Source organism: Neodiprion lecontei, chromosome 6 (assembly GCF_021901455.1).
Source record: "Neodiprion lecontei isolate iyNeoLeco1 chromosome 6, iyNeoLeco1.1, whole genome shotgun sequence".
Taxonomy (NCBI): domain Eukaryota; kingdom Metazoa; phylum Arthropoda; class Insecta; order Hymenoptera; family Diprionidae; genus Neodiprion; species Neodiprion lecontei.
Genome location: NC_060265.1, coordinates 11,303,649 through 11,320,834, shown reverse-complemented (window position 1 = coordinate 11,320,834; position 17,186 = coordinate 11,303,649). Strand labels below are relative to the sequence as shown.

Sequence of the window (17,186 nt, the reverse complement as noted above, 5' to 3'; positions counted from 1 at the left end):
TATTGTGTGACTTGACTTCTTGTGCTGCGTTTCTCCTTTTGCATCCGTTTCGGGTGATTTTTTTTATTAGGAGTCTATGTGAAACCAGTAACTTCCATAATTTCAGTACACGCTGGTACTTTCATTCGTTTAATAGTCAGATATTTCTTGGATATCAATTAATAAATGCAAATTCGTCGTTTGATTCAGTTTTCAATATTTGAATACCCATTCTGATGGTTTATATTTTCCAGCAAGTTTTTTATATCCAAAGAACGACTTGAGTGAATTTTTATCCAGGCACTTACAGCAAACAGAAATAATCAGAGAATTCACAAATCATACCTACACAGTATTTAATATTGATGAAAAATTACGCTGTAAATCACAGATACTAAAGAGGCCTCCAAAATAGGTAAGCAGCTGCTTTAGTAGCCAATATGATAAATACAGTCCTTATCCAGGTGTGAAAACGATCCGAGATGGTGTCAGGAAAAAACGAAAGAATTCTGGGGTCCAAGACTGTTAAGAATATGAAACAATACTGAGGTGCTGTATCTACAGCAACACAATAAAAATATCGTGATTTTACTTACCACATTGTAAAGACCGATGGACCATCTTTCGAACAAGATTTGACCAGACCAACCTGAGTATATGGCAAACCAAAGTTCGATAACATACAGGCAAATATTCTTGTAAAATGAATATAAAATTAATTTGCACATTCTACTGTAATTCCAGGCACCATGTACAAACAGCAATCGTTTTAAAAATTTAAACTGCGCTATCGAGTAATCCGAAGCACAAGCTGCCTGAAGTCCTTCCACTCCTGATATTCCTGTAATTGATTCCATGGAATGAATTATACACAATGGTTTTGCAAAATGACATCAAATTTTTCCATGCATCCCATACCAGCACAAAATTACAAATTCGCTTACCTCTAGACCGCTAAACATTCAAACGGAGCCATACATTATATATTAGACTGACCGTTTATACTCCAAGTTGAAAAAACTTAAGTTGACCTTGAAAAAAGAAAATCCTCAAAGTTTCAATCCTCTGTCTCATTATTAAGGGGTGTCAGTGATTTAAAAAAAAAAAAAATGTCATGTTTTTTTATAGGCTAATTTTTAAGCTATATATTTATTTGATGCCATATTGAATAGTCCAGGATGAGAAATTGAAAATATTTTAGAAAAAAGTATTTTCAATCCTAGATTTATCAGCCTACTATTTGTTTCTTTTGAATCGTTATGAAAATACAAAAAGATCAAGTCTGAAAACAAATAACATCTTATTAGGAAAAAAAATTTTTAACAAATAAATAAAATACTGGCACCCCTTAATAGTGAGATAGAGCATTGAACCTTGATGACTACTTTTCAACTTGGAGCATAAAAATTTTTTTTTGAGCGGTCAGTCCATTATATATACATATACGTCCAACTGCGCAAACACTCTCTGTGGTTTTAGCATTCAACCCATAGCTGCTGATCTCTACCAGCTAGATGTGAAAACATAGATAACGGTTTCATTTGTGATTTACTGGCTACACCGAGTGCATTTTCACCTTGATTCGTATGATATATTGTAATCTTGAAAAAATATAAAAAAACGGTATATTCAGTGTAGTCTGTGCATTATAGCTAAAGTGGTCAAAAAGTAGACAAATTATGAAGTTTTCTATAAAATCTATCTCTCTCATAGTTGTATATTTTTTTGCTCATTGTCATTCACACAAGGTAGTTATTTGGTTTGCATACAAACGCAATGTAATAAATAGCATTGCATTATGAAAACTCACCAACTCCAACGTGAGCTTTCTGAATCATGGCTACATCATTTGCACCATCGCCAATTGCAAGAGTGACTGCCTTTGTACAAGTAGTGACCAAATCTACAACCTGAATTTTTTCACAGATTAATTAAAGTTGAAATTCAACCTCAGATAAAAATCTCTGAGGCATTGTACTGATACAAATGATACTAATGAAATCATAAGTTCAGAAAAGGTAAGCATGACTTCATTGTTAATTGAAATTTGTTGAAAGTAATACTCGAGTAAAATTCATAGAGATACTGATGGCGGAATACCACAGAACGACAGGCTTACAGGCATAATAGTGATAAGATGGATTTAATAAACTAAATAAATATTAGGAAATAAATTTCACCTCTGCTTTCTGCATAGGAGATACTCTGCAGCAAATAACAACTTTGCAGGATGTACATAAATCGAGGAAATCCTGCCGCAAATCACACAGCAAAGCATACTTCAAACTGTTTCCATCAATTACTAGAGCTACGTCATTTGTGCATCTTAATTCTTGTCCAAAGTCGGTACAGTGTTGTCTGATTACTGCTCTCGTTTTCTGCATGGAGTAAAATTTTCATCCATTATTTAATCGATACAAAAATTGTTGCATACAAAGCTATGCAGCTAAAAAACTTTACATGATTACTTACATCCAGAGAATTTTCGTTGACTATAATTAGAGGCATTGGATGCGTAATGAGTTTGCACGAATATCCAATGTTTATTGCTGTTTCTTGTTTATCGCCAGTTAAAACCCATACGTTGATATCAGCTTGTATTAAAGATTCTATAGTCTCTGGTACCTACGAGAGTTAAAAATCTTCATTACTTTCCTATATAAAAACAAGACAGTGGAATGAGTGAGTGAGAAATTTTTATTTTTGTTGAGTACAGTAAAGGTAGCAGTGTAGACAATGTTAGAGAGTTCGCAATTTAGCCTTTGAAAACTTTACCAGACTATTCGCTGACATTTAAAACGAAAATAATATGACACAAATAATTCAATTAACTATACCTGATCCTGGAGTTTATCCTCAATTGCAGTGGCTCCTAACAGTGATAAATTATTTTCTATGAGGTTGGCGGCATACTCTAATTTATTTTCACGATCTTCCATACTGGTCGCCGCTTTGTGGTAAGTCTCTCGCCACCTCTGTTTAGGAAAAAATGTAAATTATTCAAAGTACTTTTTATATCCTACAGCAGCACTGCAAGTTATGCTGAATTGTTTATAAACATTCGCAGAAAAACATGAGAAGTTTGATTAATATACGATGAAGTGTGACAGTTTCAGAATTTTTTTTCACTAATGTTGGATTTCAAGGATAATAAGTTAATATTTTAATAGTTATTGGGACTGATCGAAGTGCCTCACTTGATAAAGTGATTCAGGTATATCAGCGACAGCGAAGCAAAGTGTCCTCAATCCTTCAGTCGCAAAAGCTTCCAAGTGGTTTAGTGTAATTTCGCTAAAATCTACGCCATCTTCATGGTTGTTGGTTGTTTTACTAGCGAGCCTCTCGTAAATGATTGAATCAGCTCCTTTACAGAATAACTTTATCTGTCCATCTGGTGTTCGTACAATAACAGACATTCTTTTGCGGGCAGAAGTGAATTCAATGACGTTCAAAATCTCGTAACGTTGGCATTCACCTAATGCAGTTATCTCTACCGAACTAGGTGTTCGTGTATTAAATACGTAACCAAATTGCCTTGCTCCGTCCACAAGAGCTCTTTCATCTATAATAAAACAATCTTAGCGTATAATAGATGCTTGACGTAATGTTTAATAAAATTATTGTGGTTACTTCTATTTTCTTCATACATAAATATGGTAATGGTGAATATCTTGAAGGGGGTATGGAACCTAAGAGCATTAAAAAAATATGTTATTCTCAAAATTCCATGGAGTCGATAATAATTACAGAAAGAGATCGTAAATCGACATGCGGGATCAATTTCTGCTAGAGGTAAGGTGAGGCTTAGGGTAAACCCTAGGGTAAGTTTAGGGCTGCATATGAGTGCCTTTGCTGCGCAACAGTCAAGAAACACCTGAGCAACATTTTAATTTATTGACAGAGAGATCCATAAGATCCATAATCCAGAAGCCTTGCTTAGTGACTTATCCGAACTACTTTGACCACAAATGTCACAATTGACAACATTGCGTTTGTATCGTCAAAGTTAGGGATAAACTTTGCAACTGTAAATTCCACTTCAGGCAATTTTTAAAAGTGTTTTCAACTACATTCCATAAACAAGAAATTGCAGAGGTAGGTGGCATAATGATTGAAAATTGAATTTTCGTTGAACGAAATGAATTGTAAGTCCTATATTTCCAAGCCAGTTAGCATCAATTTCTTTCAATGTCTTATTACTGATTTCACAAAGTCTTGAAAATACCTTACTTTTTTGACTCTCATAGACCGTACACCCCTCTTAATGCAATTACCAGGTGATGCAGCATGATAAACAATTTGTTCATCAAGTTTCTCAGGTATAACTGTGTGACAAACAGATAACATGACCATAAATTCGTGTAAAATTTTAGCAGAAGTTTGTTTAGCCAAATCATCATTTGACGGATTATCTGCTTTGATTCTACCATCCATTATATCTTTAACTAACGAACAGCTCATATCTGCATTTATTCTTTTCAGACCATCATTGTTTCCTGTCAATGTTGGCAGGCTGTAACGTATAATTTATTAACAAGTTTTTAAATGAAACAATTCGAATTGATAGGTTTTCAATACTGATAAAAATTCGAAAGTCATTTACTCACTCATACAGCTTTCCACCGACTGAACACCGTTTAAATTCCATCACATTCCGAGTTAAGGTCCCGGTTTTATCTGTGAAAACGTAACGGACCATTCCAAGTTCTTCATTGAGGTTACTGGTACGTGCCATTGCAGGAGTGTTTGTTTCTGCATGATACATTTCCACGTCCATATTGATGAAAGTTGCTTGAACGTATCGTACTACCTCCAACGTAACTTGCAACGATATCGGTATTAAATTATTGAATAATATAATGAAAGTTAATAAGTTATAACCAAAGTTCTTGGTCATTGCTTCTGCAAATGAAAAAAGACACACAGGTATTATTGTTGTTTCCTTTTGATTTCAAACTGGCGAACGAACTACAGTGTAAAGTATTTTAGCGCAAGACACTCACCATGCAAACCTAAATACCATAAATCCTGCTCATGAGCATGTGTCCAAATAACATTAAATATAGCCGATATCAAACACAGCATCAGAAGTATGAAAAACAGCATCAGAATCTGGGTATTTGTTAGGCGGTCAAGAGTTGATCGTTTCAGGGGTGCAGCACTGGTGCTATTGCACATCAGTTTTGTATCATGGCCTGTGTATATTACAACCCCGAACACCCAACGAGTGTTCCGTAACATTGCACCACGTAGAAGTAACTGATCAGGACCCAACGGTATGCTTCTACAAGAAAACATACGAATGAAACAAAAAAGTATAATGATGTGTGCATTTAATCTGATGTGTTAATGCAAACTGTGCTTAATGTACGAAAATATGAAAGATAAAAATTCACGAGTGAAAAACTTACTGTTTGTTGACTTCTCGTAGAACTCCAAAAAATTCATATAAATGTCTATTAGGTGGCTCGCATTGTATGCTTGCTATAAATTTTGTCAACTCTTTTGTATCCAACAACTTGGCGGTTTCGGGCACAGCTTGTCTAATTTTTAAGTTTGTTTCACCATCCAAATTTGCAGTTTCAATAAATGACATACCCTGTGGCTCGGACGAAGACAGCATAATCAAATCGGCAGGAAAAAATTTATTATTATGAACCTGCATAGAATTCGAATATTAAATTCGAAAGTCACATTTTGTCACCTCTTTTAAATGAATATAATTGCGTTTTGCTGAAAAAGACCAACGAACCTTAACTACGTCGCCAACAGCCACAGCCTGCCATTGAACCCATTCCCATTTACCATTTCTAAGAACTTCCACTTCACGTTTGTTTATTTCATCATCAGCTCTGTGCCTTTTCTGAAAAAAAAAGCAACCTGTTAATAATGAACCGGGTTTGCCATGCCGACAAAATTAGAATCTGAATTAAAATCTGAATAATGAAGGTGTACCTACAATATCTTCAACGATTTCTTTGAGCGCAGATACGCTGAGGATGAATATTAGTGGCACTAGTGTGGTGTAGCGTCCCGTGGGTGAGACATCAGGTATTTGCTGAGAAATAAAAATCTTGGTTATAATATAGATCGTACAAACTGAGATACAAAATTGAGAATAAAAGTAGGTCTATTACCTGCATTAGCGCGATGAAGAGAAAAAAGCAGTTACTATACCTTCGAAATTGTTCAAACAAAAACGAAGGGATGAATGAAAATACAGAATACTTTGCGGTGGTAATGTGATTGGTTTTGTATTTTGCTGGTTGCTGAGAAGGCAGGTTTATGAAAACAACTCTTTCCTCTTGGTCATCTGGCGGTAAAGGGTGGTTCCCCACATTTACCGTATCTGAAACAAAAATAAGTTGTGTGAGTTGAAGGGAGAAAAAGACATCCACTGGATTTGCCATTACTACCTGTGTTCATGATTTTACGAAGAATGTACTAAGGTGGACTACATTACGAGTTTACATTGAGTCCGACTGAATCGTTACTGAGCTGATAATAAAGATAAAGAGCCTTTTTATCATTGTAGACATCTATGTCAGTGGGAAGTGGGAAATACTATATCATTATTGTCAATATGTATTGGCAATCAAACGACTATTTCAACTCTATTGAATATGAGTGATGTGTCTGATATCAGACGCATAAACTTACGATTATTTATACGGTGATAGACATAAAATTTCAGCGCATCAAGGGATTGCGCAATTCTATGTACAAGCTCCATTTTACTTCGTTTTGTTATCGATTGCCACCCTGTGGTTGCTTATCAGACCTATTGAGCATACACATTATACATGTACGCAGGTACGTTTGCATATTCGTACATTTAATTTTTAAAACTGTAGCTGTCAAAGTTTCTTCAAAGCTAAAATACCCGGTTAAATAGAAAACAAGATGATTATCTAACACGTAGATGTTGGAAAAACTTACATCGATTTGGCTACTGCACAAACCAACCATACATACAAACTATGACAATTGAATTGAGAATCAACCTATTGTTTTAGCAGTAATGATAGAAAAATAAATACAAGTTATTCTGAAAATTATTCACTTCCTTGCATCAGTAGTTTTTACATGCAAAAATAAGAGGAAAACATTTATACCTTCAGACTATGCATAATATGGTATAAACTAATTAGAGTGATTAAGAGCAATCCACAAATTTTATCAAAGCAAACAAATGATTCTTACATGTTCACGTACGCCAGATGTGGGGCGTTGCGATCATGTTTTATTTTACGCAAAGCTCTGACAATATGATTCATTGAAGAAGTGCAATTAAAACTTTTGAATCCTTTGAAAATTCTTACTTGAACAACAGATAATGATCAATAATCAATTATATGATTGATAGAAAAGAAGAATTGTCTGTAACGTATAATAAAAGTCTGTAAGTTGCACAGATAGCATATAGTACAAATTTACACACTCAAATCAACAAAATTATATTGAAAGAAATTAATAGACCATAAATTAAAACTAGAATACGAATGAATGAAGTATATAACATCACATCAGATTCATATATGATTAAGCATTAAATATGACTCGATAATTTGAGAAGTAATCGCTAGTTTTCAATAAACTTTTGCCGAACTAGTAACAGCTGAAGTCTGTGAAAGGACCATGCCCTGGCAGCTGTGACCAATCTATAAGATTTGAAATTATTGTTAAGCCTTCGTGCTTCGAATACCTAGGAGCAGTGTCCAATCGCAATATGATTTATTGACTTTAGACAGTTGGCATTTAAATGGGATAACTTTCCCGTTGGCACAGCTTGTGAAATATTTTGTTTGTTTTTTTGATGAGAATTTTGATGGTAGGAGAATATTCAGCTGTTTTGGAACATACTGTAATAAATTTTGTTGTTTGTCTATACGCAGACAGATGACGATACGTTTCAACCATTTTCTTCTCTATTAAAGAAACCGCATTCATTCAAATTTTGATGGATTTCCTAGGTTTGTTAATCCTCTATCATTGATAATAATATATTAATTATGTTTATCTAGTAATGCAAATATTGCAAAATTTTAATACCATTATTGTGTACCGTTCGTACAATCGTTTGTTTACTACTGTTGCTTATCTGTCAGTCATATTCAATCATTGGTCAAATTTTTTCAAATCAAATATATATGATTGCAATAATACGAATATGCTTGGTTCCGCACGGATTGACACGTAAGTTTACAATATGACCGTGAAATGGAATGCCTTGCTAGATTTCGCGAGTGCGACAATTAGTTAAGCAATATACAACGATTAGTGCGATGCGATAACGATTAGAATAGGGTTGCTTGCGTCACAAGACCCCACGCGTCACACCCTACGAAGTTAGTCATCACGGTGACAGAAATATTTTCCATCGCTTGTCTTACAAACGCTCTTTCGGATACGACACATTCACAGCGAAGCAAAAAACGAACTTTTTTTTCATATTTAACTCTGATTAAAACGCTATTTTTTTCGCTATCACGGCGAAATTACAGAGCGCCGGCAAGATTTAATAATTTTAGTTGAGACTAAGCGGTATACAGCTGTTGGTTCACAGTAGTAACCGGTAGGTGGCAGCACCTCTTGCTAACCGAATACGCATATTTTACCAATTCTTTAATCTATCAAACTGCCAGTGTGCACGTACTTCTAGGACACAACCGACGGACACAACCACGGTCTTAGACACAGCGCCGTATCTAGGTATAGCCGCGCCCCTGGCGGGACTTGACATTTGCGCCCACCCACACCGGGGGGTTTGGTGGTTATGGAATACTACCCAACGAAAACGGATCCGGGGGTCGTTCCACGGAAATTTTACAAAATTAAAGTGCGAAGTTGTAGGTTTAAAGTTTTTTAATCCGAGAATTCCGCTTTTTTAAAATACCAATTTTTTGGTGGAATTTGTGTCAAATTCTATGTATAATTCTACGTATTTTTCTTATATGAAAATATGAGCCTACTATTTGTAAGAGACGTTATTCACATAAAACAACTGTCTGTATCTGACTGAAAGAAGTGGAATGTAAATTGACTATACATCATTATTCGCAGACAATTATACTGACAATAAATTTTCTCAACAATAAAATCGTAGTTACAAAAATACTGTGCATAGAAGGCCTACGAAAACGTAAAATTTATACTTTAATAAATTGAATAAAATGCGAAAAAATATTCGATTAAAAACTTATATTACATGTATTTACATAAACTATTTGAAAGCTTTGCTATGAAACATGGAGAAGTCCAGGTGGCGCGGGAGGGTTATGATCAGTTATGATATTGTTCAAGTTACGATATGCTTGCTTAAATTTTGTGTTTTTTTCAACTGTAAGTCGGCAAGGGAGGGGCGGAGATGAAGGTAATGTCACGTTGTAACTAGCCAACTAGACTGTTCACAGTATTACCGTAAGAGTAATTGACATACAGTAGAACCTCGATCATCCGAACGCTCAATTATCCGAACGTTGGCGCGAAAGATACATTGTTGTTCGCTGCCATCGCCGTGAGTAACAATGTATCTTTGCGAGAATCGCAGTCATGCAAAGGCGCATATCGAGCGTGTTGAAACGCGCTTTCTTTCATCAAACGTTGTTGGTCCGTTTACGGAGATTCGTCGCGCAGTTTTAATATATGTATATATGTATGTACTGTTTTTATGTAAAAAGGTGTTGTTGATGATCTCGTCCCAAAAAACCCACGATACGATTATCCGAATGTTTGATTAACCGAACTAGTCGCGGTCCTAATTGGTTTGGATAATCGAGGTTCTACTGTAATTACACACCACTTACGTACAGTAACTTTTAACAATCGGGAATAAAATTTATTTTAATAACTTGAAATGTTTGTCCTTGACAAAATGCACTAATCTAAAAAAAAAAATTATTTTTCATGGCCGATTTTGTGCCCCTCCGGTAGCTGCGCCCTTGGCGGGCGCTCATCTCGCCACCGCCTAGATACGGCGCTGCTTAGACACAACAATATACCGCAGACTTTTGGGAGGACGAAATAAAAACTGGGCAAGGAATTATTTCTACTAGTCTCTGATGAGAATATGTCACCGGCGAAATACAGTGCTATACTATACATTCCACCGCTACTCCATAACATCATACATACAGTATCAGTGGAGACCGTGGAGACTCCTGAAGACGCCCTCTGTTGGTTTAACGTGCGCATTAGCGCATGCGCAAATAGGAAAGGTAGGAAAGTTTACTACGGGCAACAAGTTATATCATTCATCTTTGTCCAAATGTCAGTGACTTGGTTTTTCCTCGTGACTACATTGCCCGAATAAACCGCGAGAGCGAAGCGTTAAAGTGCCGTAGTTGTATGCAGTTGCATGTAACACTTTGCCGTCCGGCGACACCACAGTGGTGACGTGCGCAAACCGGTGGCCAACGGCCGGCGACAACACAGTGGTGTTGTGAGCACAGTATCGCTCGGGGTCGGTGACAACACTTTAGTGTCTTTAGCTTTCTGCTGGTGTTTTGTTTCGGTAACAATAAGTTACACAAGTGATCAAACTTTTTATTTGTACAAGTTCTTGTGCCCTTTTATAATGGCAGACGAAAGAGACGATGCAAATATTTACGACGAATGCGCGGACGATTTGTCTGACGTTCCGGACGACTTGGCCGATTGGGAAGACATTGAAAATCAAAAAAGTGAGAGTGAAGCAGAATCGTCGGACGGTAGTGAGATACTTACAAGTAGAATTCGGCGAACGCTACGGTTGCCAACTGATTCGAATGAGTCAGACGAAGAAGACAGTACACAATGGTCAGAGTTTGATTTGCCGAGGACCAATAATGAATTCGAAGGATTTCCGGGTCCATATATATTTCCCAAAGATACACAAAGCGTCGAGGATATCACAGAATTATATATTGGGAACGATTTATTTGAATACATTTGCAATGAAACCAACAAGTACCACCGTCAAAATTGCGATAAAAGGAAACTGGATAAAAAAAATGCCAAATTTGTGGATGTTACGGCACTCGAACTGAGAAAATGGTTTGGGCTTGCTATCCTTATGGGTATCGTAAAAATAACAAGGATCGATGATTATTGGTCAACAAATCCGTTATTAGACACGCCGATATTTCGCAAAACGATGTCTCGCAACCGATTCAGACAAATATTATCATTTTTACATTTTTCTGACAACAACAATAAACCAAATAATCCCGACCGGCTTTGCAAAGTGCAATTTATAATTGATTACTTTTCCAAAAAATTTAAAGAAAATTTTAATCCAAGTCAAAACATTTCAATCGATGAAGGAATGATACCGTGGCGTGGACGATTGAATTTTAAAGTTTATAATCCGTCGAAAATTACGAAATATGGCATACTTATTCGGATGATGTGTGATTCAGTTACGGGATACATTTCTTCATTCAAAATATATTCCGGCGTTAGACAGCCATTAGGAAAAACAGTAATGGAACTATTGACATCTTGCTATGGAAAGTGGCATCATCTTTACATGGATAATTACTATAATAGTGTGGAACTTACAGAGAAATTGCTTGAGAAAAAAATACGAGTTTGTGGAACCATAAGGAAAAATAGAGGATTTCCGGAAAAATTAAAGCGCGCAAATCTCAATGTGTTTGAAGCTTGTCATGAACGGAAAGGTGAAGTACTTGCACAGGTATGGAGAGCTTCGAAAACTAAAACAATACGAATGATCTCTACAATACACAATGCCACTTTGGTTAACACGCAAAGAACATGTAAAAAGAATAATTGCACAATAAATAAACCCGAAAGTGTATTAGATTATAACAAATACATGAAAGGAGTGGATCGGGCCGACCAATATTTGAGCTATTACCCAATCTACAGAAAATCTATAAAATGGTCAAAAAAAGTGTGCATGTACTTTTTTAATTGCGCATTATTTAATGCGTTCCGTACATTTCAATACTTCAATAGAGAACAGAAGAGTCTTCGGTTTCACGATTTTTTATTGAAAGTGTGCGATTCGTGGATAAAAGACCATGAACCTGCTGTTGAGCAAAACTTGGAGGTTGCCACTACATCGCGTGCGTCTCATTATGATCCGATTGACAGACTTTCCGGTCAAGTAAAGCAACACCAACTAGTTCTTATTTCCGAAACGAACAAACGAAAACGAAGAAGCTGCCACGTATGTTCCAAAAACAAAAAAAGAAAAACAACAAACTTAATGTGCAAGTCTTGTGGAGTTGCCTTACATCTCGGAGACTGTTTTGCTGCGTACCATACGAAAGATAAATACTAAGTACCAAAGAAAATGCAAATAAACAAATATATAAAAGAAACAAAATTTGTATTTATTTACATATTTATATCTTCGAAATTTCATGAAAGTAGGGGAACAGGGTTGAGAACTTATGAGAACTAACGACGAGATTAGTAAAACTTAACAATTTATAATCTCCCGATAATGTCAAGAACGGCCGGCGACAAGTCAAGTGATCCGAATAAGCGCTGCCGGCGCCAGGCGAATAAATATTTACGAATCGTGCGGACGGCAAAGTGTTAATATGCATATGATATTTATCCGCAGGGATTGACGAGCGTGAGAGCAGAGAGAGAATGAGAGAGAGGGAGAGATGGCGATAGTTTGAAGGTGACCAGACGTTAAAATTGATACGTTGTTGACGACTGAATACAAATAAAAGCGTAGGACATCTATGTGAAAATACTATAAAATGAAAGCTCATTATGCTGGGAATTTTTTAGAGGGGTATCAAGAATTATAGCGTTTTCAACTCGTCGTACTCTGTGCGGACCGAAAACCTAATAGCAAGCTGAGAACCTTTGCCGATAAGTTATGATACCTCCTATTGCATAGTTGAAAACTCGGTAACTCACACTTATTTGTCAGTGCGTGCTGAGTAAAACCAGTTAAAATAGTTATTAAATGACGGCAGGATGGATTCGCAAGATTGATTATGTATCTTCTCGACGATAAATTGATTGTAACCCTGGTGAAAATTTCTACTGCTACGAATTTTTACAGAAGTTGGAACATTTCGTACTATTTCGTATAAACTTGTAAATATGCATAGTTTAGTGTAAAGAATTATTAATTTTCGTTAAAAATTGTAGTATCCTGTACGTTGTTAACTGAAAAATATAAAATTTCATGAAAATCCGCTACTTTTTTTTATGAAAATTTATGCATATTTACAATTTGGTACGAAAACAATTTTTTTTACAAAATTGTACGAAACGGCCCGATTTCCCCTCAAAAGTCGTAGAAAATCGTAGAAATCATTTTCACCAAGAGAACTATAGCAATATTTATCAATGTGTTTTTCGTTATAATATGCCTCTACTTGTAGCATAAACTATAATCGAGAAGAAAATGATAACAAACCAGAAGTGTGATATGTATTGAATGTATCTAAAAAGGGGCGTAATTGACGCTATATTTATGCCGTAAGTAGCTATCATTAACGTCAGATATTGTTTTCGGTATGCTGTTGCCAGCTTCAAAGTTCGGTACGTCATATCAAGTTGTTGCGTTATGCATTCAGAGGCTGAGTGTCTATTGGGCGCAGTCCTATAAACCAAGCAAAACATCTAAAATATAAAAAAATCCGTCAAGTACCAAAACACGTCACTATAAATACGTCGTATAGTCGGAAATTTCTGCTTCGTGTATAAGTGATATCGAAACCTCATTCCAAGAGCTACGTACTTTGCGAGCACATTGGCTTTGTACCTTTTATTGAAGTGGTTACACATGTCGTGTCATGTGTGATCTCGTTTAATAAATAACGCATCCGTATGTTTACGGAAATTCATTCGTATTTTAATAAATGCGTTATTGTACATGGTTCACACGCTGTGAATCTAAATTTTCGATTATATTATCATATAGGTGGTCAATTTTGGATTGGATGGATACAATTTGTTTTAATATTATTTTTTTGTTCTTGCGATAATTGCCGTTCATTGCAGTTCAAATATCGTTCCGTGCGAGTATACGGGAAGGCCGAAGTTGCACGCCATCGCGTACGAACAATCGCCAATTGTCACAATTTCCTGAAAAGCATGTCGTTTCTTCATTTCAGCGTGAAACACACATGTTTTTAGGTCTATACGTTTGGAATTGCATGTAAAATGGCGCTTGTTGGACATTTTTTGGATCAAGGGTGCCTAGGCTTGTCAGATTGTAATCGGCATAAGTGATACGTCCACATTTTACGATTCGCACGACGTAAAATTTTTTCGATTTCAATTAACTTTATAATTTTATGGGAATCTATTCCTCAAGGAACATCCATGGCCGCATGAACAAACGATCTGGATGCACCGTTTCGCGGATATTCGAAAAAATTCAGGGGCCAGTAATTTTCAACCAGACGTCCTTTTAGATAAAAGCAATTTCAACCCGTTAATAATTACGTAACGGTGTCGTTTTTGCTGGTACGGATCTTTGGCATTGTCATTTTCGTAATTATGTATATTCTTTATCTGGACCAACATACTCGAAACGTTTGCGTGGCAAAGGTGCAAATACATCTGACCTATGAGAATGAAGTTAATAACATTACTGTATATGTATAACGAAGCATGTTTAGGAAAAATCGTTACTTCGCACCTATAGCAGTCTCCAAAATATAGTAAACCATAAGAAACAAAGCATACTCCTATTATGAAAAGTCAACTCCTGCAAAACTATTCTAAAATTGTGCAATAACGATTTTTTCCTTGATGTTTCGTTACGTTAACGTTACTAACTTCAGCCTCATTCTGACCTTCACAAATTATGGAAGTGACCTATCCCTAGCATTTGATACTGTCAGATGTGACATGTATCGGTTGATAATTGAATAGCAAAAATAAATATGCAGCCTGCAGACTAACCTTACGACTGGGTTACGAATTGGGATTTCCATGAGGTTTGTACACATATAGCTTATACTGATACGTTACTTAAGATGTGGTGAAACAGTCTACCGATTGCAAAGCGTACGCAGAATTATTGGTGTGGTTTGGTACAAGGAATTTGCCAAAGGCGATGGCAAAGTTCATTTATCGTTTCAGACTATGGAGGAAATATCAAGAAGCAATAGAAAATGATACGCCGGCGACAAATGCCACGAAGACATCGATGAAGACATGTAGTGAACACAATAACTGCTACGTGGAATAATCTCTATTTAGATACGCTAAATCCACACCTACAAGGATGGATGGACACAGTTCCATAATCGAAGGAACTACGACCGCTACGAGTATACAAACTTAATTGTTAAAGCGATTCATTGTACACTGAGAATGAAAAAGCGACTTGAACATTAGCTTGAACGTATCACAAAGGTGATGCCAATCAGATTGTGGGACATGATCAAGTGATAGTTCAGTGTTCTGTTGTAAAGCTGAATAAATAACAACTCTCATAGTTGTTGGTAGGACGTCACCTTTACTCGATAAACCGACGTAGCAATTATTAGTCGAGTTATTAGTAGGTCGGAGAAGTTGAAGATGTGCACAAATAGAATTGATCGCATTTTAAGTTGGCATTACTGCATAGAATAGACGTGTGAAATCCAGTAGACAGCACTCTTTTGCCTATTGTTTGTTCAAGGCGTACGTTCTCCGCAAGTTAGCGTTGCGAGCACTTTTCTTAGATACCGTATCACCTGTTTCTTGACTTTACTAGATGTAAGGCAATAGATTATGCTGTCAAAAACAGGACATAGTGGCATATTTACTTTCAAACATCAAAGTTCTCGTACGAATCATATATATATATAGCAATCTGTATCTAGGGCTGTTCAAAGATGTACAAATGATTTTATTTTTTGAATATAGGTACAGGTACAGATGGAATAAACGGAATGGACCTAGGTAATTAGGCTGAACCTTTATACACATTACTTGTAAAGTGATATAGAGAAATGCGAACGAAAAGGGTGTAGGAAAATTGTGATTCAAAATAACATATTGCGGAATAACGTAACTGGACAAATCTTAATGCTGGTGCTTCCAAACTCACTATCAGTCTACTAATGGCTTGAAACGTGAATTAAAAATGGGTATAGTTACTTCCAAAATGTACATAGGTTCAGGCATAAGGTATTTTTTGAACCATGTTTGTTCGCAAATGGTTTGAACTAACTTAAAAAATAACAATAATTTGACTTTTGAGAAAATAATTACTACCGACGTCACACCACATCATTTCATCGAATCCAACCGTATTTGATCCGTTGAGTTTGACTTTGCTTTGGAAAAAGTCATGCAATATAATATAAAAATAATATCAGTTTGACAATGATTTTCTTGGGTGACATCTAATGTAGAAGAAGAATGAACAGAAATGAATTCTTTGGTTCAACTCAATCTGCGATAAACATTTTTATTTCCTTGCATCAACAAACAAAACTCTCTAAATTTCAGTCGGTGAAAATTCGTACGTACACATTGATTTTCTCCAGTGGTATACTTTTAACCGATACACACATATGGAGAGAACAATTGCTAATTTATCGAACATTTGCGTCGTATCATTGCACCAAAACGAATATGGCTGGATACCAAAACAACCCGAATAGACTTTGATTATTTTCATTGTAACTCCAGCATTGTGTCCTTGCGGATATCTAGAGGCTCAATTCTCAAAATCATTCGATAACACAGTCATATGCAAGAATCACGTGTAAAAGCTTGAGCAGAAATTAACTGCCGTGATTGGTTGGAAATCGAAGACGGCAAAACTCCTAATACATCGCAAATTTTTGGGTCAGACACGATAATCCAGAGCACTTAACCCAACTGTGGCGTATACTCAAGATTATAGAAATTAGAGTCTCAGAATCTTGACTGTTAGGAACGTTCGTCCAGAGATGTGAGGTCGCATTTTAGGAATGTGTTACTTCCTCAGTAATATTATATTATTATCGTAAATCAATATATTGTATCAATAATCGAGGCATGCGAATAAATATCGTTCACTTGGTAGACGAAAGCTTACATACTCCGTGTAATATGGACAAAAAATTGATAGACGAAAGTGTCGTACACGTCGAGTGATTTGAGAATGCGTTCCTCATCCCTTCCCACGTCAGAAGCGACTACACAACCATATGGAAACTTCGCAATTTTTCACGAGGCTGAAGTTAGTAACGGTAACGCAACGAAATGTCAGAGGAAAAAATCCCTATCGCGCACTTTCTGAA

The 17,186-nt window shown here is 36.1% G+C and overlaps 1 protein-coding gene across 16 annotated transcripts in view; it reads right to left on the bottom strand.

Annotated features, from left to right (window-relative positions):
* LOC107220200 (probable phospholipid-transporting ATPase IA) overlaps positions 1-17,186 on the bottom strand; it is a 57,537-nt gene that overhangs the window by 9,137 nt on the left and 31,214 nt on the right. For 13 of the 16 annotated variants that reach the window (XM_046742811.1, XM_046742809.1, XM_015658682.2 and 10 more), the window contains 13 exons: positions 6,117-6,328; positions 5,939-6,037; positions 5,732-5,842; positions 5,391-5,638; positions 4,983-5,263; positions 4,587-4,881; positions 4,254-4,492; positions 3,177-3,541; positions 2,817-2,954; positions 2,452-2,604; positions 2,160-2,357; positions 1,790-1,889; positions 576-820 (listed from right to left, as the gene is read on the bottom strand). In XM_046742811.1, the coding sequence (XP_046598767.1) occupies positions 576-820; positions 1,790-1,889; positions 2,160-2,357; positions 2,452-2,604; positions 2,817-2,954; positions 3,177-3,541; positions 4,254-4,492; positions 4,587-4,881; positions 4,983-5,263; positions 5,391-5,638; positions 5,732-5,842; positions 5,939-6,037; positions 6,117-6,328 (2,684 nt within the window). Of the gene's footprint in view, positions 1-328; positions 502-575; positions 821-1,789; positions 1,890-2,159; positions 2,358-2,451; positions 2,605-2,816; positions 2,955-3,176; positions 3,542-4,253; positions 4,493-4,586; positions 4,882-4,982; positions 5,264-5,390; positions 5,639-5,731; positions 5,843-5,938; positions 6,038-6,116; positions 6,329-6,395; positions 6,455-6,639; positions 6,761-8,031; positions 8,502-17,186 lie in introns of those variants that run through there. The other 3 variants (XM_046742821.1, XR_006904885.1, XM_015658683.2) reach the window with 3 other exon arrangements.